Source organism: Notothenia rossii (assembly GCF_949606895.1).
Source record: "Notothenia rossii genome assembly, chromosome: 8".
NCBI classification, from domain to species: Eukaryota; Metazoa; Chordata; class Actinopteri; order Perciformes; family Nototheniidae; genus Notothenia; species Notothenia rossii.
The window spans coordinates 52,511,231-52,536,533 of NC_136906.1; the positions used below are offsets into that span (position 1 = coordinate 52,511,231).

A 25,303-nucleotide genomic window follows, 5' to 3' on the forward strand; every position below is an offset into this window, starting at 1 on the left:
AACGGATGGTTAATGTTACGTCTGTTTCTGCTAAAGAGCAGACGACGAATTTAGGACATGTCTGCTGATATCAAATCACAACTGCTGGAAAGACTGAGAGGGTCTAAATTCGCGGTTCAATTGGATGAGTCCATTGATGTGTCCGGCTCTGCGCGGCTCATCGCACTGGCGCGAGAGGAGAGGGAGAGCCGCAGAAGTGAGACTGACTGAGATTACTTTGAGCAACATGCATGGGAATAAGTTACAATATAATACATTTGTGTATATTTCTCGCTATTCAGATGGTCTGCTGCCTGGTGCTGCTGTTGCGCAATGTGCAGTAGTGTCCTCTTTTCGCACCATGACATTATCAGTTATGAATTTGTTTTTCACTGCTTGAGAAAATGGATTTGTGGCTGAGAGCGTGTGAAAAATCTCAATTGTGTGAGAGTTGGCAGCCCTGTGAACTCGCTTGACATTATTATGTATGAAACTGCCAATCAGATTTATTTACTTATTAATCGAAGGTGCCGGAACGCTGTTCTGGATCGTTCCCGCCCACTTTAACCCCTGTGTGTGTGTGTGTGTGTGTGTGTGTGTGTGTGTGTGTGTGTGTGTGTGTGTGTGTGTGTGTGTGTGTGTGTGTGTGTGTGTGTGTGTGTGTGTGTGTGTGTGTGTGTGTGTGTGTGTGTGTGTGTGTGTGTGTGTGTGTGTGTGTGTGTGTGTGTGTGTGTGTGTGTGTGTGTGCGTGCGTGTGCGCGCAACAGAAATGTCAGATACTGTATGTTGCATTTATTGATTTAGTTTGATATGTGTGTCTTCACTTGCAGAGAAAAGCAATCAGCTTCATGGACTGCCTTGCATCACTCCAATAGTGTCCAGAGCTGGCTGCCATTACAAGTAGTGGTTTGGGATTGTAGCAATGCAGTTGCAGTTGTTTTGCAATTTACTTGATATATGTTGCAATGCAGGCATGTGTTCAATTGTTTATAGCCTGCATTTATTTTTGTTATTAGACTTTTATAAATCCTTTAATTTTAACTAAGAGTGAAACACTTGGTGTGTTTGTGTGTGTGTGTGTGTGTGTGTGTGTGTGTGTGTGTGTGTGTGTGTGTGCGCGTGCGTGCGTGTGTGTGTGTGTGTTGAAATGCACTTCAAATGATCACTTTTCTCTTGATTTCCCTTTGATATTTTGTTTAGGTACAGTGTTACTTGCAGCTGATTGATTGATTGTTTTATGGGTATTCTGTGTTGAGATGGTGCAAATATTTTTAATACATATCTAATATATTTCTAATACATTGCTCTTGTGTTGTTCTTTCACATAACTAAGACTATAGAAGTGTAAAAAATAGGCTACGTCAGATTATTCCAAGGGACATACATGTCAAGTCAAGTCAATTTTTATTTATATAGCCCAAAATCACAAATCAGAATGACGGGGTCCTTGGTGTATTCTCTATCTTGTAAGGGGTCCTTGGCTGAAAAACAATTGAGAACCTCTGCTCTAAAGTACTCTGAGTCCTTTTGAATTCTCCTATCCACTATCCCTTAACCCCGTGACGTTTCACTCAGAGGTCAAGGAATAGGAGATAGGGTTAGAACTTAGGAGCTGATTTTTAAACTATCCGACCGCAACCCATCTCTATACACGCGAACAGACTACGCGGAAGTGTTTTCACTACTCGCGCATAAAAGCCCCGCCCCCACCTTCACAGCTGGTCGATTTCAACAGAGGAAAACCGACAACTGGAAGATGAGTGGAAAAGCGTCAAATAAATGTATGAGTGCTCACAGCTCCGTGGGAATCATTATGTGCAATTCATTTCTAAAAGGCCTTCACATTACTATAATTAGATTTTTATTTAAATGTAGGCTACATTTTACACCAAAACGGAACACAAAAGCAGGACCAACCATCATACATTGAATTCCTTGACTAACAAGAGAAAGATTCATCATTTAAATAAATATTTAACAACAAATGGGCCGGTTCTAAAGGGTTATTCAGTTAAGCCCGATGAGAGGGGATACAGCTGTGCACATGTCATCATTAACAGACGTCGTTTAAGAGTGACGTTTGAGTGAACGAGGACATCCCAATTAATACTTGAGGACTCCTCTGTCCTCGCGTCACCTCCTCGTGTCTCTCGCTCGCATCTTAGGAAGGCGGAGCTAAGACGCAAGGAAGGGAGGCGAGTGAGGGAAAGGAGGAGTCGAGGAGGGGTATTGGGATGAGGCTTTAGTGTGTGCTTTGCTCCGCTCACCGGTCCGTCACAGCGGGCGGAGCTGTGATCCAATAGAGCTGCGTGTCCTCCGTCAGCAGCAGCTGATCTGATCCCTCTCTCTTTCTGCTTCACACACGTTGCATATAGCTATTTTATTGTCTTTTTCGGACTCCTTGAAAAACTACCAGACCGGTGAAACCATTTTTGCGAGCTTCTTTAGTACAGAGGAAAGTCTCATGTATTTTGCGTCATCTGATCGGCTCTCCTGATCGGCCTTTATAGAGAGCACCGATCAAACTATTAAGAGGGAATATAGGCCGACAATGATCGGCGGCCGATCGATCGGAGCATCCCTAATATCTACGGTATTGAAGTGTACGTGAGTTGCTTTTGGTGAAAGCATTAGCTAAACATGTAATGTAGTGTTATAGCGAGTAAGCAACAAGCATAGAGAAAGAGGAAAAAGCAAAGAAGGAGAGGATGTGCTGCAAAGAAGGTATCCATCAAATATCCAAGTTTAAAGTTCCCAACACACAAAACAGACATCAAAGTACTACTTCCGAATCAGCTTGTTACACGGGTACTTAGGCAGGTACATACTAAATCCATCCATCATTTTACAGGACATATTGATTTGAACAGGATTGTACTAAAAAATAGTCCGTTCCACGACGTACTAACTGCTGGAACTCAACAACAACTTAACTTAAAATGAGGGTATCACTGATGTTGTTCTCTTTTCCTTTTCTTTACTGTGGACAGTTTAGCCATAATGAATCCAAAGTGTTGTGCTCTCCACAAATATAAAAATCCATATTCAAAAAGGATTCTCACCCTTACTTCACACCATGTGCAAATTACCGAAGTACCGACAATGACAACTGACCGTACAAAAATACAGTGTGTGATCTGTATTATTATTATAAAAAAAAAAAAAAAAGATGACTTAAAACAGCCCATGAAAACAGTTTTTATGAATCAAACATAGATTTAATACAATCAATACCTGATCATTAACATGACGTAACACACTGACGTCATTACTTTTAGGCTATGAATGCGTTATGCTACGATGCTATGCACTATGCACTGATAATACATGTGTGTGTGTGTATGTATCCAGGTGCTGACGGGGACCTCTCTTCCTGTACACACTTTGGTGAAGGTGAAGGAGGGGCTGCTGAGACAGAGAGAGCTGGAGATAGAGAGGTACTGCAGGACACACACACACACACACACGCACACACACACACACGCACGCACGCACGCACGCACGCACGCACGCACGCACGCACACACACACACACACACACACACACACACACACACACACACACACACACACACACACACACACACACACACACACACACACACACACACACACACACACACACACACACACACACACACACACCCTCAGACGAAGAGCTGAGTTCTCTATTTAGACCTAAGTGACTCATGTCATACACACCTTCAATGTCTATGTAGTTTACTGTGTGGATCTCTGTATTTAGCTGCTCCATAGAATGGTGCAGGAATGAGTCCTTAAAGCTGGAAATGAGTCAGCAATTTACCACCTCTAGTTCCCTTGTCTGTATGTCAACGTTTTTTTAATGTGTTTTTTGTTAGATGCCTAAAATAAGATTTACATCGTGTGACTACTGAACCAAATATTAGCTTAGCGGTGGTGATGCAACTACGCGATGTAGTTCCATTTATAGCAGGGGTGTCAAACTCAATTACATCGCGGGCCACATTCGCATAAAGGTTGCACTCCAAAGGGCAGGTTGTAACTATATAAATATATAATATATATATATATATATATATATATATATAAAATAATGTATTATATTACACTATTGCCTCTGAATTAGATTATTATCGGATAGGGTAATAACTTAGTAATCAACTACGTCTGAAAGCAGAAGTCCAGGGCAAATAATTAAAAAGTCTCTTCAGTGTGCATGTCACAAAACAAGATGCATTGTGGGACATGTAGTTTATGAGCCTTGAGTTTGAGACCCCTGCTTTATAGCCTAGCGTTAGCTTTTTTCTTCTGCCAATTGCTTTTAAGCTTTAAATTCATATTGCGGTTTTAATATATTGAGATTATCCTGCTCAGTGTTTCCCACAGATCTGAAATATACTTGGGGGGGGGGGGTGGTAACTGGGGGGGGGGGGGGGGTTTGAGGTGACTTGCAATAACATTAACCTTTCTGTTGGTCGCTTGTTAGCAGACCCTTCACCCGATGGCAGAGCGAACAGGTACAGGCATAGTTTATAGTTTAAATCTACTACCCACACAAATAAACATATGGACATGGGTTACTATTTAAAAATGGTAAAAGTATTTTGGAACCTATTGGGGGTGGACCTCAAATCCTCTAGGGGGGTCCGGGGGCATGCTCCCCCGATATGATTTTTTATTTTTTATTTAGGAGTTAAATGCATCAATCTGGTGCATTTTGAGGGGGAAATAAAGAGAATAGATCTATGGGAACACCTATATGAAACAGAACTGTATACATTTCAATAATCATAAAATCATGGCCATAACCAATAACATCCCATTTCCAATATGAAAAAACACTGAAACTTGTTTATTTGTTTATTTTTGGTTCATTTATAGTTGTGAGTGTGTCTGTGCTCCTGAATCAGCCTCACCTGTCTCCCTCCTCTCGCTCCTCTCCCTCCTCTCCCTCCTCTCGCTCCTATCCCTCCTATCCCTCCTCTCCCTCCTCTCCCTCCTCTCCCCCTGCTCCTCTTTGAGGCAGCAGCAAAGACTAGTTTTAGCTCTCAACAAGTTTTAAAAGTGTGTCTTACCTTTTTTCACCGAGTTAACTTTTTATTTATTTATTCATGCATATTTTACTAATCACTCTCCCCTCAAATGGAAATATGTGTTTACATAAATGGTGGCCAAACCATTTGAGACCCACTGAGAACTAAGTTAACTATCTAAACACTCAGAGTCCTTAACCTCACCTGAGCTGAGGTTATCCTGAGCTTGAATGACATCATGTAGACAGCCAGTCACCCCACTTAACAGGCCAGGCCATCGGGAAACCCCCCGGTCCTCCCGATGGCCAGTCCGGGACTGGGTACAGGAGGCGTAGAACGAGGGATCATTGTTCACAAGTTAATCGATCGCAGATGGCGTCCTGGTCACGGACGGAAAACATTTTTTTAGACTTACTGCCTGAAGTTGTATAAAAAAATAAACCTTTTAAATCTTTAGTCGTTTTTTTACTATTTTTACATGATCTTCATGCAGTGGCGGCTGGTGGAAAATATTTTCGGTGGGGCTGTGGAAATTAGTGATGGGCATTTCGAATCCCTCCGGGGACACAAATCTTTTGATTAAGTTCACTTTAAAGATTCGTTCACCGGTTCGCGAACGACTTCTGGTGATTTGCAAGTTCGTAGTAAAGTCTTCACTACTGCCGAAGTCCGTACAAGAAGTTTGCTGGCGTAAAATGTATGATATTAAAACACATTTTACACCTCACCTTGTTGCCCCATGAATTATGCTCTGGGAATAGACTACATATTATTTAAGAAATATAATTGGCCATTGTTAAATCTCATAAATGTGTGCCTGACTATACGATGTATTACAGCAGGCTAGCACGTTATACTTTCAAACAAAAGTGGAACGCTACGGAGCCCAGCTATCCGCCCTCTGAAGCTTTTAGGGCCGACATGGGTAGGAGAATGTCCCGCTAACGCTGTGTGTGTGTGTGTTTCACATTAGCGGGACGCTATGGAGCTCAGGTATCCGCCCTCTGAAGCTTTTAGGGCCGACAGGGGGAGGAGAATACAACGCTGTGTGTATTTATCGCTAAGCTAGCGGCTAAGCTAGCTGGACGCTACGGTTCAGGTATCCGTCCTCTGAGACATTTGTGTGTGTGTGTGTGTGTGTGTGTGTGTGTGTGTGTGTGTGTGTACAGGACTGTCTCAGAAAATTAGAATATTGTGATAAAGTTCTTTATTTTCTGTAATGCAATTAAAAAAACAAAAATGTCATACATTCTGGATTCATTACAAATCAACTGAAATATTGCAAGCCTTTTATTATTTTAATATTGCTGATTATGGCATACAGCTTAAGAAAACTCAAATATCCTATCTCTAAATATTAGAATATCATGAAAAAGTATACTAGTAGGGTGTTCAACGAATCACTTGAATCGTCTAATTAACTCGAAACACCTGCAAGGGTTTCCTGAGCCTTGAAAAACACTCAGCTTGGTTCAGTAAACTAAATCACAAGTATGGGGAAGACTGCTGATCTGACTGCTGTCCAGAGGACCGTCATTGACACCCTCCATCAGGAGGGTAAGACACAAAAAGAAATTTCTCAAAGAGCAAGCTGTTCACAGAGTGCAGTTTCAAAGCACATCCACAAAAAGTCTGTTGGAAGGGGGAAATGTGGCAGGAAACGCTGCACAACCAAGAGAGATGACCGCAGCCTTAACAGCATTGTGAAGAAGAGTCGCTTCCAGAATTTGGGGGAGCTTCAAAGACAGTGGACTGAAGCTGGAGTCCAGGTATCAAAAGTCACTGTTCACAGACGTGTCCGGGAAATGGGCTACAATAGCCGTATTCCCATGGTCAAGCCACTTCTGAACTCAAGACAACGGAAGAGGCGTCTGACTTGGGCTAAGGAAAAGAAGCACTGGACAGTTGCACAGTGGTCCAAAGTCCTCTTTTCAGACGAAAGCAAGTTTTGTATTTCATTTGGAAGTCAAGGCGCCAGAGTCTGGAGAAAGGCTGGAGAGGAGCAAAATCCAAGTTGCTTGAAATCCAGTGTGAAGTTCCCACAGTCAGCGATGGTTTGGGGAGCCATGTCAGCTGCTGGTGTTGGTCCACTGTGTTTCATCAAGCCCAGAGTAAATGCAGCTGTGTACCAAGAGATTTTAGAGCACTACATGCTTCCGTCTGCTGAAAAGCTCTATGGAGATGAGGAATTCATTTTCCAGCATGATCTGGCACCTGCCCACAGTGCCAAAACCACCAGTAACTGGTGTACTGACCATGGCATTACTGTCCTCGATTGGCCTGCAAATTCCCCTGACCTGAACCCCATAGAGAATATGTGGGGTATTGTGAAGAAGAAGCTGAAAGACACCAGACCCAACAATGCTAATGAGCTAAAGGCCGCTATTGAAGCATCCTGGGCATCCATAACACCTCAGCAATGCCACAGGCTGATTGCCTCCATGCCACGCCGCATTGATGCAGTAATCCGTGCAAAAGGATTCCCAACCAAGTACTGAGTGCATTAATGGACATTTTCAAATGTTTGATTGTGTTTTGCTGTTATAAATCTTTTTTTTTTACTTGGTCTGAGGAACTATTCTAATTTTTTGAGATAGGATTTTTGAGTTTTCTTAAGCTGTATGCCATAATCAGCAATATTAAAATAATAAAAGGCTTGCAATATTTCAGTTGATTTGTAATGAATCCAGAATGTATGACATTTTTGTTTTTTTAATTGCATTACAGAAAATAAAGAACTTTATCACAATATTCTAATTTTCTGAGACAGTCCTGTATGTGTGTAACAGAGCTCAGATGAAAGGGCTCTGCCACAGGAGTTTGACAGAGAATAACTGAAAAAGTACACAGTAAAATAACTTCACAGTAGCCTACTTGTGGTAGAAGTCCAACTAGTACTGAGGCTTCTTAAGATGTAATAAACTATTCATGTGTCCTGCTCATTTAAAGGCCCAGATACACCGGCCCGAAATCGGCAGTAAATGGGAGTCGGGCCGAACATGAGCGTGGGCACGCCTTATTCGGAGTGGTGTGCGCCGCACCGTCGGGTCTTTTCTGCCGACCTGACGCCTTTTCTTGCCGGTTCAACATGTTGAATCGGCGTCGGGAACACCACCGGAAGTCGGACAAAGGGATAACACTGATTGGCTGTTCAGCTAGCGAATCAGTGCATTAGAAGCGTTAACGGAAGTGAGGGAGGTAAACAAATTATTTTAAATGGAAGATGGAACACACACGGACGGCTATTTCACCTCATCGGTTTATAGAGCTCCTGTTCGTTCATGTTTTCAATGAACGAGAGTGAAAATGGAAAGAAAAACGCTATTTGTTGTTTGTTTATATCACGGAGTCTGTTCTTCTTCTCTGTCTTCCGGTTGTTCCGGTTGTTGCCTCTTTTGAATGATGAATACACACTACTGCCGCCTGCTGGTAAGGAGAGTTATTGCCACTCACGCATACGCAGTTCATACGTGCTCGGCTCGGATTTGCGGTGTGTTCCAGTGCGCGAAGTCGGCAAATATGCAGGAGAGTCCGGCGACGCAACAGTCGGTGTCGCCGTCGGCAACTTCTCAGGTGACTGGCCGGTGTATCTGGGCCTTAACAGGAAGAAACTCAGCTAACTTATGATATGAACCATGTTTACCGAAACAAAACACAAGTCTCACAAGAAGCGTCTAAATGAGCCCTGAGCGTAAAAAATGCTAACGCACTCCAGGTGTAAATCAATCGATATACTTATCGGATATGCACAAACACGCTTATGCTAACAAGCTGAGATTCCACAGATTCTAGAAATATAAGTATCATCAATGAGCGATCAGAACTCGCGACAGGGGAAGCAAATACAGACATCACATGACGTAGCTTTAGGTAGCAAAACACATAGATATGCTCACGTTTTGCTGTTATTCTGATCAAAAACTAGAAAAACGCGGCTGAAGGTTAATCCATAGGTTAATCCAATGTGTCTGTCACTTTGAAAAAGTATTGATAATCCATAATTCCATTTTTATGTTTTCATTAGCTGCTAATGATAGCTTCCAGAGTGAATGACAGCTTCCTGTTTTGTTTCCTGTTCTGACGTAGGCGCCCTGTGACCATCAGATTTGACGACGCTGATTTGGCTGAAATTATGTTTTGGCGGCATAGTTTAAAGATAGCAACAGACAGCTGCTAGTGGCTGCTGCTGCACCGGTTGAGGGCTCCTCTCTTAGCGCCCAGACGATGAGAGAGAGAGAGAGGCTAATGATACATGGCAAGGCCAGGCAGGTAACATGTCACTTATCAGTAACTTTAGACATCGTAACACAATTTTAAACGATATTTTATTGTAGATTATACATTTTACTGATACCAATTATATAATATTTACCTTGTTCATTAAAAAATTTTTAATTTTTTTTTTATTTAAATATATTTTTTATTTTTATTTTTCATGTGGGAAGAGGTGGGGCGGTGCCCCCAGCGCCCCTATGGGCCGGGCGCCACTGTCCTCATGTTTTCTGTTGTGATCGGTTGTTTCCATGGATGGCTGAATGGTGTGTAAAGTATTTTGCCATTTTCACCGTTCCTTTCCTTAAGGATAGTCTGGTGTGTACTAAGCCAAAGGAGATAAAGGAACACTCAAGCTCCTTTCCTATCCTCTATGGAATCAGAACAGATCTTATCATGTACTTTCGAATCATTTCACTCCGTAGGGAACGTTCCTAAGTAAAATTGACAATTCGATCCCAACCCATGTCTTTTTTATCTCATCTGTTTTTATGTATTTTGCCCTGTCTGTTCTTGCCTCATCCATCTCAGCTTAAATAGACATTTTATGACAATGTTTGTTTTATTCTGTGTTTCAGACAGAAGCAGCAGATCCTGCAGCTCCATGCCCGGATCAGAGAGAACGAGCTGAGAGCAGAGCAGGTGCTGCACAGCCAGAGGGTGTGGCTGGATGACCCCCCCTTCCAAAAGGTAACACCTCTGTGATCAATGAGCATTCATATTGGGATCATATTAAACATCCAAATATTCAGTCACGGTACCAGTTTTGTTATCCAATAGGAATCAGCGTTGAGAACATGCAAACAGCCCTCTGATAGGCTTTACTGCGATGAGGAGCTGGGAAGGAAGCTGGCAGTGGCTGAGCTGGAGGTTCTCCATCTGAGCGAGTTCTTCAAGCAGGTCAACCACAAATATACAGAGGACATCAGGAAACTGGACGAAAAGGTATGTGAAGGATCATATTTAACCATTCCAGAACAAAAACTATATTTTGGGAAATATTTATAAATTAGGAACTGTGTAACAACTCAGTTCAATTGGTCTACAGAGAGTCACATATCTGACTTTATGAAGGAATGCCACTGCTTTACACATTTATAAATTGACCGTCTACTTTGTAAGTGCGGAATGGTCCAATGTCAAACTGGTATGCCAGAGAGACCGGAAAATGGACGTTGATCAAGGGAAATGGCTGAACGTTTTGGCAGACTGTGGAAAATATGTAAAGGAAGCAAAAGGGAAGCTGCACCTTATAAGATGATACACCAATGTTATCACACCCAAAAACAAAAAAGAAGAAGTCTGGCAGTGGCTCAGTCAGTAGGGGCTTGGAATGTGAGCTGTAGGGCCGCCGGTTCAAGTCCTCAACCAGACCTAAATATGGAGTGTGGACTGCTACTTGGAGAGGTCCCAGTTCACCTCCTGGGCCCTGCCGTGGTGCCCTCGAGCAAGGCACCGAACAAACCTGTGACATTTTACATGGAGTAAAGGGCGCTATCACAAAGCAATACTTAACAATACCAACAACCGTAATGCTTCAGCATGACATTTTTTCCCCTTTAAACTGTGGGTTTTTCTCTGGAAGTTTTTCCTTGTACGATGTGAGGGTCTAAGGATAGAGAGTGTCATTTTTTCTCATGCTGATATTCTGAACAATCTGTGCTGTTGTATTTGCTGTAAAGTGTCTCTACTGTAGGCAATTTTTATTATATGTACAGCACTTAGGCTCGACCAAAAATCGTTTATAAATGTGCTATATAAATAAAACTTGATTTGATTTGAAATCTAAGAAATTGTATATATAAGGAAAACACAGACACCTTTCACCATGGTTACAATATCAATCGATCCAGCAGAGCAATAGCCTATAGTCAAAACATGGAGAAATAACAACAAATATGACACAAAATATACTTTCACTCACCAAAGCTGAAAGCTCACTTGAAAAGAATAGCGGCACGGCAGATGGTGAGCAGTGCAGTGTGGTTTTTACAGTACACATTCATTTTTACAGTGTGCATATTGTAGTGCCTATCTGTAGACACTAATCAGAAGAACGCAGTCTGAAGCAGCAATGTAGAGACCACTAAACATGGTTTTAAAATACATTTTAACATTTATTTCATACATGTTTATTATATATAATTAATTTCTGCTGACAGTAGGTGGGGCTGTGCCACCTGCCCCTATTGACGAGTCGCCACTGATTAGGGGACAGACCTCAAATACCACATATTTCAAAAAGTGAATTTTCTGTTATTATGGTTGGTTTGAAACAGCTTCAAGAATTATCTTGAGACATTGGAAAATAGACAACCCTCCGGATATGAAGGAAGGGGTCAGTGCCATGGTTGAGAAAGCATCCTACTAGGCTATGATCACTAGATTGAAAGGCAATGAAAATGAAAAGAGTACTCCTTGGGAATGTTTTTTCATTTCTATTTCATAACTCTTAATTTATGCATCTATTTATTTGATGTTCTGTGTACCGCCAGTATCTAAAAATGTGTTAAATGAATGCAGTTAAATTCAACATAATATTAAATCAGGGTATTAGTAATACTGGGTGTTGTTGTTCTCAGATAAAGACGAGGGATCGCTACATCAGCAGTCTGAAAAAGAAATGTCAGCGAGAGAGCGAACAGATCCGAGAGAAACAGCAACGCATCGAAACTCTGGAGAAATACCTCTCTGATCTGCCGACGCTGGACGAGGTGCAGACCCAGAGCCAGCAGGTACACACACACACACACATACACATACGCACACACACACACACACACACACACACACACACACACACACACACACACACACACACACACACACACACACACACACACACACACACACACACACACACACACACATACACACACACCAGCAGTGTTAGGGTAGTTACTCAAAAAAAGTAATGCCTTAATGTACTAAATGACTCACTGCTGTACTGTAAGTATTTTGGACTAGTCTGTAACATCACCTGAGATGCACCATAAAGCAAATGGCAAATAACAATATAAAGTTAAACCTCATTTATGCCAGATCAGCACAAACCTCTGTTGGCCAATTTTGAAGATTTAGGGGACTCTGGATCATCTTGATTGAAGAGAATGCTAATCTATTTGAAAATAATTTGTCTACAGTGGAGATACTCATTTTATTTTCGTACTCTCTATATCCAATGGTCGCAACACTACTCATGGTAGTCAAAATCAGCCCACAAAGAGTACATATACGGTATGTCCACTTTGTGGTTAAAACTGGCCATTTCTTATCTGCAAAAGTCTGAAATGGACTCGCCACCCTTAATAACCCCAAAAAACAATCCGAAATTGTGCAAATCGACCAATCCATTTGTCAACTATTTTCCAAAATTGCTATAATGCTAATTAACACAACTTATGCCCAACCTATGCAAGTTAGCATTCGGCAGTTGCTATGTGCTGGGGACCGTTGCTATACTTTTCTGACATAAAGCTTTAGGGTACTCTGTGTGTGTGTTCTATCTCAGCAGGAGGAGGTCCAACAGAAGGCCAAACATCTGGAGAGAACTGCCTCCCGGTTACAGCAGAGCCTGGAGGAAGGGTACGCACTGATGAAGGAGAAGGACATCAGGATGGAGATGCAGACCATGAGGGAGAAGGAGCTGATCGCATCTGTGCAAAGGTACACACTATGTCCGCACAGGTGGGAGGAGTACTCACATGATGTACTAGAAAAGTATAAGTACTCACATCTTGTACTTTAGTCAAAGTAGAAGTACCAGAGTGTAGGAATACTCTGTTACAGTAAAAGTCCTGCATTCAAAATGTTCCTCAAGTAAAAGTAGAAAAGTATGATCATCAAAATATAGTGAAAGTAGCGACAGTAAAAGTAGTGATTGTGCAGATTGGTCCATTTCAGAATAATATATATGATATGTTTTATAATGATTGATCATTAAAGTGTTCTCAAAGCTGGTAAAGGTGCAGCTAGTTTGAATGACTTTGTAAACTGCAGGGTAGCTTGTGGATTTACTCCAGGTGGAACTAAAGTCTGATTTAACACTTGATTATATTTCACATCATTCATCCAAATATGTTAAGTAACTAAAGGTATTAAATAAATGTAGGCGAGTAAAAGTAGACAATTAACTCTAAAGTGTAGTGAATTAGAAGTACAAAGTATTAAAATATTCTGAAAAACAAAACTGTGAAATTCTATCAGATTATAAAGTCATACACAAATTACAAAATAATTCTCACAAATTTGAGAATCAATTCTTTTCTTGCAATACTGTGCAAAAATCACCTTTATGTGAAAACATACATTGTGCCATGGATGTGTACATATTTGTCTTTATTTGTATTCTATTGTCACTAAAGTGTGTTTTTCTTCTCTATATTTAATAAGGTGGCGTTTTTCTGTATCATAGCTTGCCTTTTTTTTTACCTGCGCTGCCTCTTTTTGCTGTAACACAGTGCATCTCTGCTGTGGGACTAATAAAGGAATTCTGATTCAGATTTCTGTCAGAGAACCACATCGCTTCAGTTTGCATGGTTGATGAATATCATCACTCTGAATTAGGGCAGGCTTGTTCCCAAATATAAGCCTCTTGTCAGGAGACAGCCAGCTACCACCAGGACTGTACAGCAGTGGTCAGATGAAGTCGAGGAGGAGTTGAGGGAGTGCTACAGGTCAACAGACTGGGGGTGTTTCTCAATCTTCTCGAGGACGCTTGCTTGGTAGCACATGTCTTCCGAGCGTCTTGCTTCAGAAGCGAGGCAAGAATACTTCCTGGCATTCGGAAAACAAAGAGTGGAACAGGCTAGCAAGTGTGCAGGTGTGCGTCATAACTCATATGAGAGGCCCCGCCTTACATTTTCCGCCACAGATTTGGGGAAATTGGTCCGTGCGCAAAGCATTGTGGGGATTTTAAGACTGCGGAGTCTACACATGTGCAGCCTCGAAATTTCTCAGACATTGAGAAACACCCTGGGAGATGTTTCAGAGGGTTCACGGTGAGGACATAAATGGACTTTCCCTTTGCAGCACTGACTACATCAGTTTCTGTGAGGAGGGCATTGTATCTACCAAAAGGGTACGATGCTTCCCAAACAACAAGCCCTGGATCAATGGGCACATTAAAACCCTCTTGAACAGGAACAAGAGGGCTTTCATAGCTCAAGACACTGTGGGGGCTAAAAATGTGCAGAAGGAGCTGAAAAAAGAGCTACGAGCAGCCAAGGAGAAATACAAAGACCAGTTGGAGGGTCGTCTGGAGGTCAATAACTCTCGAGAGGTGTGGGGAGGAACGAGGAATATCACAGGGTACAAACAATCAAGCACGGCTGTGCAAGGGACCTCTGAAGTTGCGAATGAGCTAAACTTGTTCTTCAGCTGCTTTCCAGCTCAACAGGACAGCAGGGGTTCCCAAACCCTGGCACCATTACTCCCCCTCCCTTTCATACTTCCCCTTCTTCTTCTTCTTCTTCTTCTTCTTCTTCTTCTTCGGTGGTGGAGGTGTGTTTGAAGAGGGAAGAGGGAATTTCAACTTTATTTCTTTTGTTTCTGTTTCAATCGTTTCTTTAACTGTATGATCTTTCGTTGGGATTTTTGTACCCTTTGCAAGTACGGTTAATTTGTTAATTTAGTGTTTTTCCGTGCCTCGTGGCGGGGATGGCGTCCTCCGGGGCGCCGCCGGTGTCTCTGAGACACGGAGTGCGGCTGGTGGCTCAGACCGCAAGCACAGTGGAGCAGGTGCTGCTGGCTGTGGGGGATCAGGTCGGTCATGTAAATATCTCCTATGCTTCCCGCATGAACAAAGCGGTCGTGGTCTTTTTGAAAGACCAGAAATATGTGACGGAACTTATCGAGAGCGGATTAATGCTAAACGAGGAATACATTCAAGTTTCACCGTTGGCGACACCGTCCACGCGGATCACTGTGTCTGGCGTTCCTCCGTTCATCCCGAATGAGGCGCTGGAACGGGAGCTGAAGCGTTTTGGTAAGTTTGCCAGTAATCTCCGCACTGTTGCTCTGGGTTGTAAGGATGAAAAGTTAAAACATGTCCAATCTCTGCAGAGACAGGTTTTCATGTTTCTGAATTGTCCCACTCAGACACTAGATGTGTCCTTCCGGGTGAGGCACGAAGAGGGTTTTTATATGGTTTATGCGAGCTCAGGGAGCGTAAAGTGTTTTGAGTGCGGGGAGTCGGGTCACAAACGTGTTGCATGTCCACAGAGACGGCATGCCGCTCCGCCGGGTGCGGCTGGGCCCGGGGCCGCCGAGCCGGGGGCCGCCGGGGCTGCCGAGCCGGGGGCCTGCCGGGGCAGCCGAGCCGGGGGCCGCCGGGGCAGCCGAGCCGGGGGCCGCCGGGCCAGCCGAGCCGGGGGCCGCTGGGGCGGCTGGGCCCGGGGCGGCCGGGGCCGCTGTGGCGGCCGAGCCCGGGGTGGCCTGGTCCGCGGCAGCGGGACCCGGTGTCGCGGGGGCTGCTGCTGCACCCGCCGGGGCCCCGGTGGCTGCGGAGGAAGTAGGGATGAATATCGTGAGAGATGAAACAGGGACTGTAGAGAGTGTGGTGAGTGTGAGAGGAAAAAATGTGGAAACAGGTAAACGGGTGGGAGATGATGTAGCAGGACAGGTGAGGACTGGTGCTGTGGGACAGGTGGAGGCTGTTGGCACACAGAAGGAGCTGCCGTCTGGCTCTGGGTGGCAAAAAGAGCTTCAACAGGCTGCAGACAATAATGAGGTGACAGAGATGGACACAGACGGTGAGGGGGATTCTGACTGTGTTTCAGTTGCAGATAGTCTCTCTCAGAACGCAGAGATATATTCTTTGGAAGAGATTAATGTCTTTTTAGACGAGTCTTTTGGCAAGTCAGTGGAAGTGAGAGATTTTTTCCCTGACATTGACAAGTTTCTTCATACAGTGAGAACTCTTCAGAAAGTTGTAGGGTTAGACCTGCTGGATGAAAAGAAACGTTATCGTCTCAGGAGGCATGTAACTGCTATGAAAAAAGATACGAAAGGAAGCAAAAGAGGGAAGAAACTGAAAAGGTCTAAATAATTTCAACATGATCATGCAACACTGGGTGTCTCCTCTCTGCTGTGTGTACCTGTCTGTTCTTTCTCTCTGTCTCCTTCCTCTAATGCAGGCTTTAAGGGTTGCTTCCTTGAACATGAACGGGGGTAGAAGTGCACAGAAAAGAGCTTTAGTGTTAGAAGTCTTTAATCAGAAAAAATTAGATGTGATATTTCTGCAGGAAACGCACAGTGATAGCCTGAATGAGACGGACTGGGGGATGTGGTGGGGGGGGGTCTGTACTCAGTCATGGCTCAAACCTTAGTGCTGGAGTAGCTGTTTTATTCTCCCCCTCTCTAAATGTAAAGATTTTATCCAGCACTGAGATAGTGGCAGGTAGAGCCTTGATGGTGAAAGTGGAACTGTTAGAATTCATTTTCACTTTTATTAATGTGTATGCACCCAATCAGGGCCCTGCACGTGTATCTGTGTTTCAGTTCTTAAAAGACAAGCTAGACACTAGTGTACAGGGAGAGTGTGTTATACTGGGGGGGGACTGGAACGTTTGCACTAATGTCACTTTAGACAGAATAGGACGGGAGCCTCATCCTCAGTCGTCCCTTTTACTGTCACAGGTGATAAGAGAGGCTGACTTAGTGGATGTGTGGAGGATGAAGCATCCCTCCGTTAAACAATACACCTGGATGAGAATGCTAGATGGGGGCGTCAGTGCAGCCAGGCTAGACAGATTTTACATGTCTTCTTCTTTTATTACTCGTGCAGTGAACTGTCACATCCAACCTGTTGGTTTTACAGATCATCAGCTAGTTTCTTTGGATTTGGTTTTATCCAACACAGAGAAACCTAGATCGTTCTGGCAGTTTAATGTTAACATTTTACAAGATTTGATTTTCTGTGAGAATTTTAAATTGTTTTGGATCAACTGGAAATCAAAGAAAGAGTCTTTTCCCTCCCTGAGTCAGTGGTGGGAGGTAGGAAAGGCTCAGATTAGAGTGTTCTGTCAACAGTATACAGCCTACTCCACTGCAAACATTAGGAGAGCTATAGAGCAGTTAGAGAGAGAGATCAGAGAGTTAGAGAGTGTGTCTGCTCGAAATATAGAACAGTCCCTCCTAAAACAACAGCAGCTTAACTGTTTTCTTCAGGAGAAAGCCAAGGGAGCTCTGATTAGAGCCCGTTTTACTTCCATGAGAGACATTGATGCACCAACCACCTTTTTCTTCAACCTGGAGAGGTCTGTGGGCCAAAGGAAGCAGATGGTATGTCTGCGTCTTCCCGATGGACAGGTAACCTCTGAACCTGCTGAGATGAGGAGACATGCAGTGTCCTTCTACACGGACCTGTTCAAAGCCGAAGGTTGTGACGTGAAAGCCGCTGATGAACTTTTTCAGGGTCTTCCACAGCTGAGTCCAGCCGAAAGTGACACCTTGGGCTCTGACATTACGCTGGAGGAACTGACCTCTGCGGTGACACAGATGGCCTCCGGCAAGGCTCCGGGCATAGACGGTTTACCTGCATACTTTTTAAAACATTTTTGGAGTATTCTAGGACATGATTTGTTGGATGTATTGATGGAGTCCTTTGGGAAAGGGACTCTTCCAGCTTCCTGTAGGCGTGCAGTGATTTCACTGTTGCCTAAGAAAGGAGATCTAACCCTGCTGAAGAATTGGAGACCTGTGGCTCTCTTATGTACGCACTATAAGATACTGTCAAAGGTTTTAGCTAACAGACTGAAGTGTTTTATCGAACTTCTTGTTGGTACTGATCAGACGTATTGCATCCCTGGCAGATCAATTGTGGACAATTTGTTTTTGATGAGAGACACTTTTGATGTTTGCAAACTGTACAATATAAATGTTGGTATTATTTCTATTGACCAAGAGAAGGCCTTTGATCGTGTGGATCACACTTTTCTGGCTGCCACATTGCAGGCTTTTGGTGTTGGGGAGCATTTTTTGTCCTGGGTGAAGTGTTTGTACAGTGATGCATGTTGTGTTGTGAAAGTGGGGGGAGGGCTGAGCAGACCTGTACCAGTTAAAAGGGGGATCAGGCAGGGCTGCCCTATCTCAGGCCTATTATATAGTATTGCCATCGAGCCGCTCTTGTGCAGGCTTAGAAACCGGCTGAGGGGCCTGAGTCTGCCAGTGTCAGCTCAGGCCCCCCCGGTGGTTGTATCAGCTTATGCTGATGATGTCAGTGTTTTTATCCAGGGTCAGCGAGATATCCAGGAGCTACAGGACAGTTTAGTTTTGTATAGGAAGGCTGCCTCAGCCAAAGTTAACTGGGAGAAGAGTGAGGCAGTTTTGGTAGGTCAGTGGAGTTTAGAAAATAGGCCCAGTCTTCCTGGTAACCTCAGCTGGGGAAACGAGGGTTTAAAGGTCCTGGGAGTTTGGTTGGGGTCTGAGGACATGGTGGCACAGAACTGGGAGGGATTGCTGGGAAAGGTGCAAGCAAAATTAGCCAAATGGAAATGGCTGCTACCCCAGCTGTCCTACAGGGGAAGAGTTCTTGTAGCCAACAATCTGGTTGCCTCATCTTTGTGGCACAGACTCCAGGTGTTAACCCCACCGCCGGGCCTCATGAAACAACTGCAGCGGCTCCTCGTGGATTTCTTCTGGTCGGGTCATCACTGGGTGCCAGCATCGGTCCTGTACCTCCCTGTGGCGGAGGGGGGGCAGGGCCTTGTGGACATTACTGCGAGGACTGCTGCTTTTAGACTGCAGGCAGCTCAGCGGCTGCTGTATGGTGCCTCTCCCTGCTGGCTGGCTATGGCCCGGCTGTTGCTCTGGAGGGCAGGGGGCTTTGGTTTTGATAAACACCTGTTTCTGCTGAAGGCCCCTGCGTACAAGATAACTGGACTTGCACCTTTTTACTGCTCAGTCATCAATGCCTGGAAGATTCTGAGTTTTACCAGACCACCCGACCCCCGGCCTGGGATGTGGCTGTTTGAGGAGCCCCTGTTTGACACTGGTTTTCTTTCCGGAACCATTTTCTCTTCAGCCGCCCTAAAAAATGCGTTCATTGAAGCGGGAGTGGTAAAACTTGGCCATTTGACAGGGATCTCCACAGAAAAACTGGCTGAGGTGACGGGCATTCGATCAACTCGAGTTCTGGAGAACCTGGTAGAAGAGGTGTGGCAGTCGCTGTCGCCATCCCACCGGACTTTTGCTCTGGATGCAGATCTGGCCGACCAGTGGAGAAAGGGACATGATTATGTTTTTCCTGCCTTGAGTGTGGGTCCTGCGGTGGGGGAATGGAGAGAGGAGGATGGTCTCCTGCTATCACTGGGGACTCTAACACCTGGAATGTTCAGCTCCTGCAATGGGAAGAAGCTATATCTTAGCTGCGTAAAGGTGCTAAACCTCAGCTCGCTCGCAGGCGTCAGAGAGTCGAGGTGGACAGATGTGTTTGGTTTGGGCTCTTCCCCTCAGGACAGCTGGCGGATCCTGTATAAGTCTCCCGTTGAAAAACGGATGGCTGACATCCAATGGAGAATTATACACGGTGCAATAGCCACTAACAAATACAGGGCTCATTTTGACCCAGGCACAAGGGGGGGCTGTCCGTTCTGTTTTATGGCAGAAACATTGGAGCATTTAGTGGTGTCCTGTCCCCGGTTGGCTGGTCTTAAAAAAATGTTACAGGAGTGGGTGGAGGGGTTCGGGGAGGTTTTCTCCATACCACTTTTTGTCCATGGCCCCAAATACATCCTGAAAAAGAAGGAAATCCTACTATTGATCAATTTCTTGTTTGCTAATGCAAAATTAGCAATCTGGAAAAGTAGGAAGAACCAACTTGCTGGAGTAGGGTGGACGGATGCAGTGCTCTGTCTGAGGGGGCTGGTGGCAGCGCGTCTGAGGGTGGAGCATGCATACTATACGCTGATCAATCATCTACAGGGGTTTCTGGATGTGTGGGCTGTTGGGCAGGTTCTGTGCTCACTGGGGGAAAATGACTCTCTAATATTGAAGTTTTAAAGGGTAGGTGAATTTTTTTGTTTATAAAGTGTGTAAAAGATGATGTTTTTAAATGGGTAAAACGTTTTCAAATGACATTTATTTGGTAGACGTGAAAATCTGTTTATTTATTTGATTTGTGTAATGTGTTTTGTTTTTTGTTTCGGTGTATAGTTAAAACAAATGGAAATAAAATTTGTTTTAAAAATCAAAAAATCTTCTTCTTCTTCTTCTTCTTCTTCTTCTTCTTCTTCTTCTTCTTCTTCTTCTTCTTCTTCTTCTTCTATGCCCAACACCACTCCAGAGGGGACAACAGCCCTTCCCCATTCATCCCCAATGTTGGACCACACTCCCAGCAGTTTCACATCTCTGATAATCACTACCGGACAAGTCAGGAATCAGCTCTCGAAGACCAACGTGAGGAAGGCAAGGGGGCCAGACAACACCAACCTCCGGGTGCTCAAGGCGTGTGCCGGACAGTTAGCGGGAGCTTTTGAGCACCTCTTCAGTCTCTCCTTGAAGCTGATGAAGGTGCCTGACGTCTGGAAGACCTCCTGCATTGTCCCGGTGCCCAAAAAGACACGCCCCAGCACTCCAGGAGACTACAGGCCTGTAGCTCTGACTTAACATGTTATGAAGATCTTTGAGAGACTGATCCTGCAGCACCTCAAACCCCTCGTGTGTGACTCCATGGACCCTCTACAGTTTGCCTTCCAGGAGAACATTGGTGTAGAGCAGTGGTCACCAACCTTTTTAAGCTCAAGATCACCGACCTCGGCCTAGGTGAAAGGCGAGATCTACCTATTGCAGAATTGAGTGAAAAAGACGGCCCAGACAATGCTTCCAATTTGAGGCCTTTTATATAGGCTAATTGCATCTGAATTACTGTTACAATGAAGGTTCCATAATCAGCTCACGGCATATAGGCAGGGGTAAAGTGCTATTGGGGGGCGGACCTCACCTCCTCTAGGGGGGTCCTCACCTTCTATAGGGGGGTCCGGGGGGATGCTCCCCCGGGAAGATATTTTTTTAAATATTGAAGTTGAAAGCATCAATCTGGTGCACTTTGAGAGCAACATGAAGAGATCTATGGATACATCTCTCAGCACCCATATGAAACAGAACTGTAAACAGATTTTCTTTTTCTTTATGGATATTTTACAAATCACTCCGCTTTTAAACTGTATTCTTGTTTTACTGACATACTGTATAGTAGGCTATTTCATACCTGTTTTTCATTTATTCTCTTATTGTTTGTATAACTATAATGATCATATGAAGGTGTGCCGCGGAAATAATCTTTTGAATAATTTGTGACAAAACCGTTCTAAACACTCAGAGAGTCCTTTAGCTCACCTGAGCCCCTCAGTCTGACAGGAGAGGACTCTCCTCCAGCTTGTTGTGGAAACAGCTCCTTATCTCCATTATTTAGTTAGTGCAGCTAGCTAACCAGATGCTAACATCACGGTCCCCGCTAGCACCGGTCCCTCTCTCTCCCTCTCTCACACACGCAGAGCCGAGCTTGAATGACACAAGCACACGTGTATTTCCATGCAATTCTCTGATTGGTGTGGTGTCTTGCCTCTGTTGCGTTCAGTGAACACGGGAAATTACAGTCCTGCCGTTGTCTCTTGTGTCATGATGAGGTTCACGTAAAGCACAGTTAATGTATTATATTATTGAGGTGTCTCAAATATACGTCAATCAAGTGGCACCTGCTAACGGGGTGGTGGATGATAGGCTTACATCTAAAAACGTATTTTTCAAACATTATTATTTTAATTTAATTTGTCTTTCTTTTGTTACTTTTTTTTTTAACTGTCCGCACCACACTCGCGATCGACCGGTCGATCGCGATCGACTGGTTGGCGACCACTGCTGTAGAGCAATGGTTCCCAATTCTTTCTTTAATAGAAATGTTTCTTCTGCCCGTAAAGTGTCCAAACCGGGCTTTTCTGGATAAGCGCATTTTTAAAACATAGCCATTGTCCATGCCGGTTTCATTTGGATTATTTGTCACAGTTGCTCCAATCAGATCGGTCTCCTCCATTTTGTAGATTATTTACGACTTTTGAATCCACATAAACACATCGGCAAAATCCGGCTCACTTTGAGCATGTGTTTTAAACAGTTTAATCCCTTTGTGAATTGTTTCCACTTCCGCGCCGTCCTTTACTTTCTTCATACAGCGGGAATCCAAATGAATTAATCCTGAGTCCAATAACCATCAAAGTCACTCCAATAGTGCTCCTTAATTAGGCTTTCATCCTCCTTTAACAAAATACTTCACATTCAGCCAGTTTGTGACAGTAGTTGTAGCATTTTTGAGACTTTGAAACTTTAATTACCGCTGTTAAGCCCCCCCCCCCCCTTGTGTGTGTGCAACAGGAGTCATTTGGGGGGGGCTCTTGGGGGAAAAGGTTGGGAACCCCTGGTGTAGAGGATGCTATCATCTACATCAGTGCTTCTCAAAGTGTGGTCCGCGGACCACTGGTGGTCCGTGAGCGCCCCCTAGTGGTCCGTGAGTATATTGGTAAAATTTCACATTTGAAATAAATTTATTTATTTAAGTTTTCCGCACTCTCGCGGGAATATCTCCGCAATGGAGAGAGCTTATGTTTCACTTTCGATTGCATGATATAGCCCAGTTAAACAACTTAATCACACATACTTGTTTGTACCATTTTCAGACTATTTGTAAAAAACTGTGTTTTTGGATATTTGTGGAGTTAGGTGGTCCGCGAGTGTTTTTTTATTGGTTAAGTGGTCCTTGGTATGAAAAAGTTTGAGAAACACTGATCTACATGCTCCACAGAGCCTACACACAGCTGGAGAAGCCGCACAGCTCGCTAAGAGTCCTGTTCTTCGACTTTTCCAGCGCCTTCAACACGATCCAGCCACACCTGCAGGCTGACAAGCTGTCAGTGATGCAGGTGGATCACAGCCTGGTGGCCTGGATCACAGACTACCTCACCAGCAGACCTCAGTATGTCAGACTGCAGGGCAGCGTGTCTGATGTGCTGCTGAGCAACACTGGAGCCCCTCAAGGAACTGTGCTGTCACCATTCCTGTTTACCCTCTACACCAGGGGTGGGGAACCTTTTTCCTCTCAAGGGCAATTTCAATTTTTTCAACATCCTCCGAGAGCCGTACAAATGATTTACCTCTGCTTAAAAATACTAAAATCACAGCCCATTGATTTGGCCTTTCTTTCATGCTGTGCAAAGAAAAAGCAACCTCTTAATCCAGATATCTTATGACTCGCGCATGCATGCATGTGCACGTTGTGACATGACCAACAAAACAGAAAGATATGGACACAAGATGTGTGCAAATGTATTTAGTTTCCTACCCATGTGAACATGATTTAAGTGGGGGGGGGGGGGGGGACCAAACCTCCTCTAGGGGGTTCCGGGGGCATGCTCCCCCGGGAAGATATATTTTTTAAATATGGACGTTAAATGCACTTTGAGAGCAACATGAAGAGATCTATGGATACATCTCTCAACATCCATATGAAACAGAACTGTAAGCAGAATTTCTTTTTCTTTATGGATATTTTACAAATCACTCTCCTTTCAAACTATATTCTTGTTTATTAATAACAACTTTTTTTTTAATGTCATATAGTATTTTATTCCTGCTTACTTTATTCTCTTATTTTTTTATAACTGTAATGATCATATAAAGATGTGTCTTTACCTCACTGGTTGTAGAAAAAGTTTTTTATATTCGTTAGCATAGCTAGCTAACCAGATGCTAATAACAACAAAGTTATTGACTGTATGATCAGTATGACAGATGAACAGATCACCACTGAGCTTTCAACCAAAGACACAGCCACGCAAAAACTGAGGCATGTGTACGGCTCCTTATCTGAAGTGCCGGAGCCGTGTTCTGGTGCTCTCCTTCAGCACTGCATCCCTGTCAGACGAGACATATACCACGTGATGACACATTAGGCTCGTGTTGTGTTCAAGGACCCTGAAACAGCTTGTTTAATTCTTTTGCGGTATAGATTTCTTTAATTTTTTTCTTTTTTGCGTGTGTTTATAAATTACCTCGAGGGCCGTACCAAATGGTCTCGCGGCCCGGAGGCCGGATGTTCCCCACCCCTGCTCTACACCTCCGACTTCCGTTTCAACTCCGGCTCATGCCACCTACAGAAGTTCTCCGATGACTCCTCCATTGTCAGCTACATCACAGATGACAACTAGGAGTGGTACAGGGCCCTGGTGGAGAACTTCGTAGGCAACAATGATATTGATATACTTTATTAATCCCCGTGGGGAAACGGTTTCTCTGCATTTGACCCATCCTAGTGTTAGGAGCAGTGGGCTGCCATTTTGAACGGCGCCCGGGGAGCAGTGTAGGGAACGGTGCCTTGTTCGGGGACACCTCGGTAGTACTTGGTCTTGCCGGGACTTGAACTGGTGACCTTCCAGTTGCCAAGCCAAGTCCCTATCAACTTTGCCACCACCGCCCAATCACCTCCAGCTCAACATCAGCAAGACTAAGGAGCTGGTGGTGGACTTCAGGCGGAGCAGGAAGAGGCCTCTGACCCCCATCACCATCAGGGGGGAGGATGTGGAGGTGGTGAACAGCTACAAGCTCCTGGGAGTGCACCTGAACAATAAACTGGACTGGACAGACAACACCGATGCTCTCTTCAGGAAGGGACAGAGCAAGCTGTTCTTCCTGAGGAGGCTCAGGTCATTCAACGTGTGCATGAGGCTGCTGCAGATGTTCTACCAGTCTGCGGTGGCCAGTGTGCTTTTCTGTGCCGTGGTGTGCTGGGGTGGAAACACAAACACTAGGGACACTGGCAGGCTGAACTAGCTCGTGAGGAAAGCTAGCTCTGTAGTGGGAGTACAACTGGACAATCTGGAGGAGGTGGCAGAGGGGAGGACGAGGAGGAAGCTCGACAGCATCCTAGAGAACCCCTCCCACCCACTCCATGCAGAGCTAGTGAAGATGAGGAGTACGTTCAGCCACAGACTCATCCCTCCACGACACAGCACCAAGCGCCTCGGACAGTCCTTTGTGCCTGTAGCCAT

The 25,303-nt window shown here is 44.4% G+C and overlaps 1 protein-coding gene across 2 annotated transcripts in view; it reads left to right on the forward strand.

Annotated features, from left to right (window-relative positions):
* cep85l (centrosomal protein 85L) overlaps positions 1-25,303 on the forward strand; it is a 64,126-nt gene that overhangs the window by 31,185 nt on the left and 7,638 nt on the right. The window contains exons 4-9 of one of the 2 annotated variants that reach the window (XM_079646233.1): positions 3,331-3,416; positions 9,845-9,956; positions 10,047-10,211; positions 11,849-12,001; positions 12,778-12,932; positions 20,551-23,633. In XM_079646233.1, coding sequence (XP_079502359.1) covers positions 3,331-3,416; positions 9,845-9,956; positions 10,047-10,211; positions 11,849-12,001; positions 12,778-12,932; positions 20,551-20,743 — 864 coding nt within the window. In that variant the 3' untranslated portion in view covers positions 20,744-23,633. Of the gene's footprint in view, positions 1-3,330; positions 3,417-9,844; positions 9,957-10,046; positions 10,212-11,848; positions 12,002-12,777; positions 12,933-20,550; positions 23,634-25,303 lie in introns of those variants that run through there. The other variant, XM_079646232.1, reaches the window with a different exon arrangement.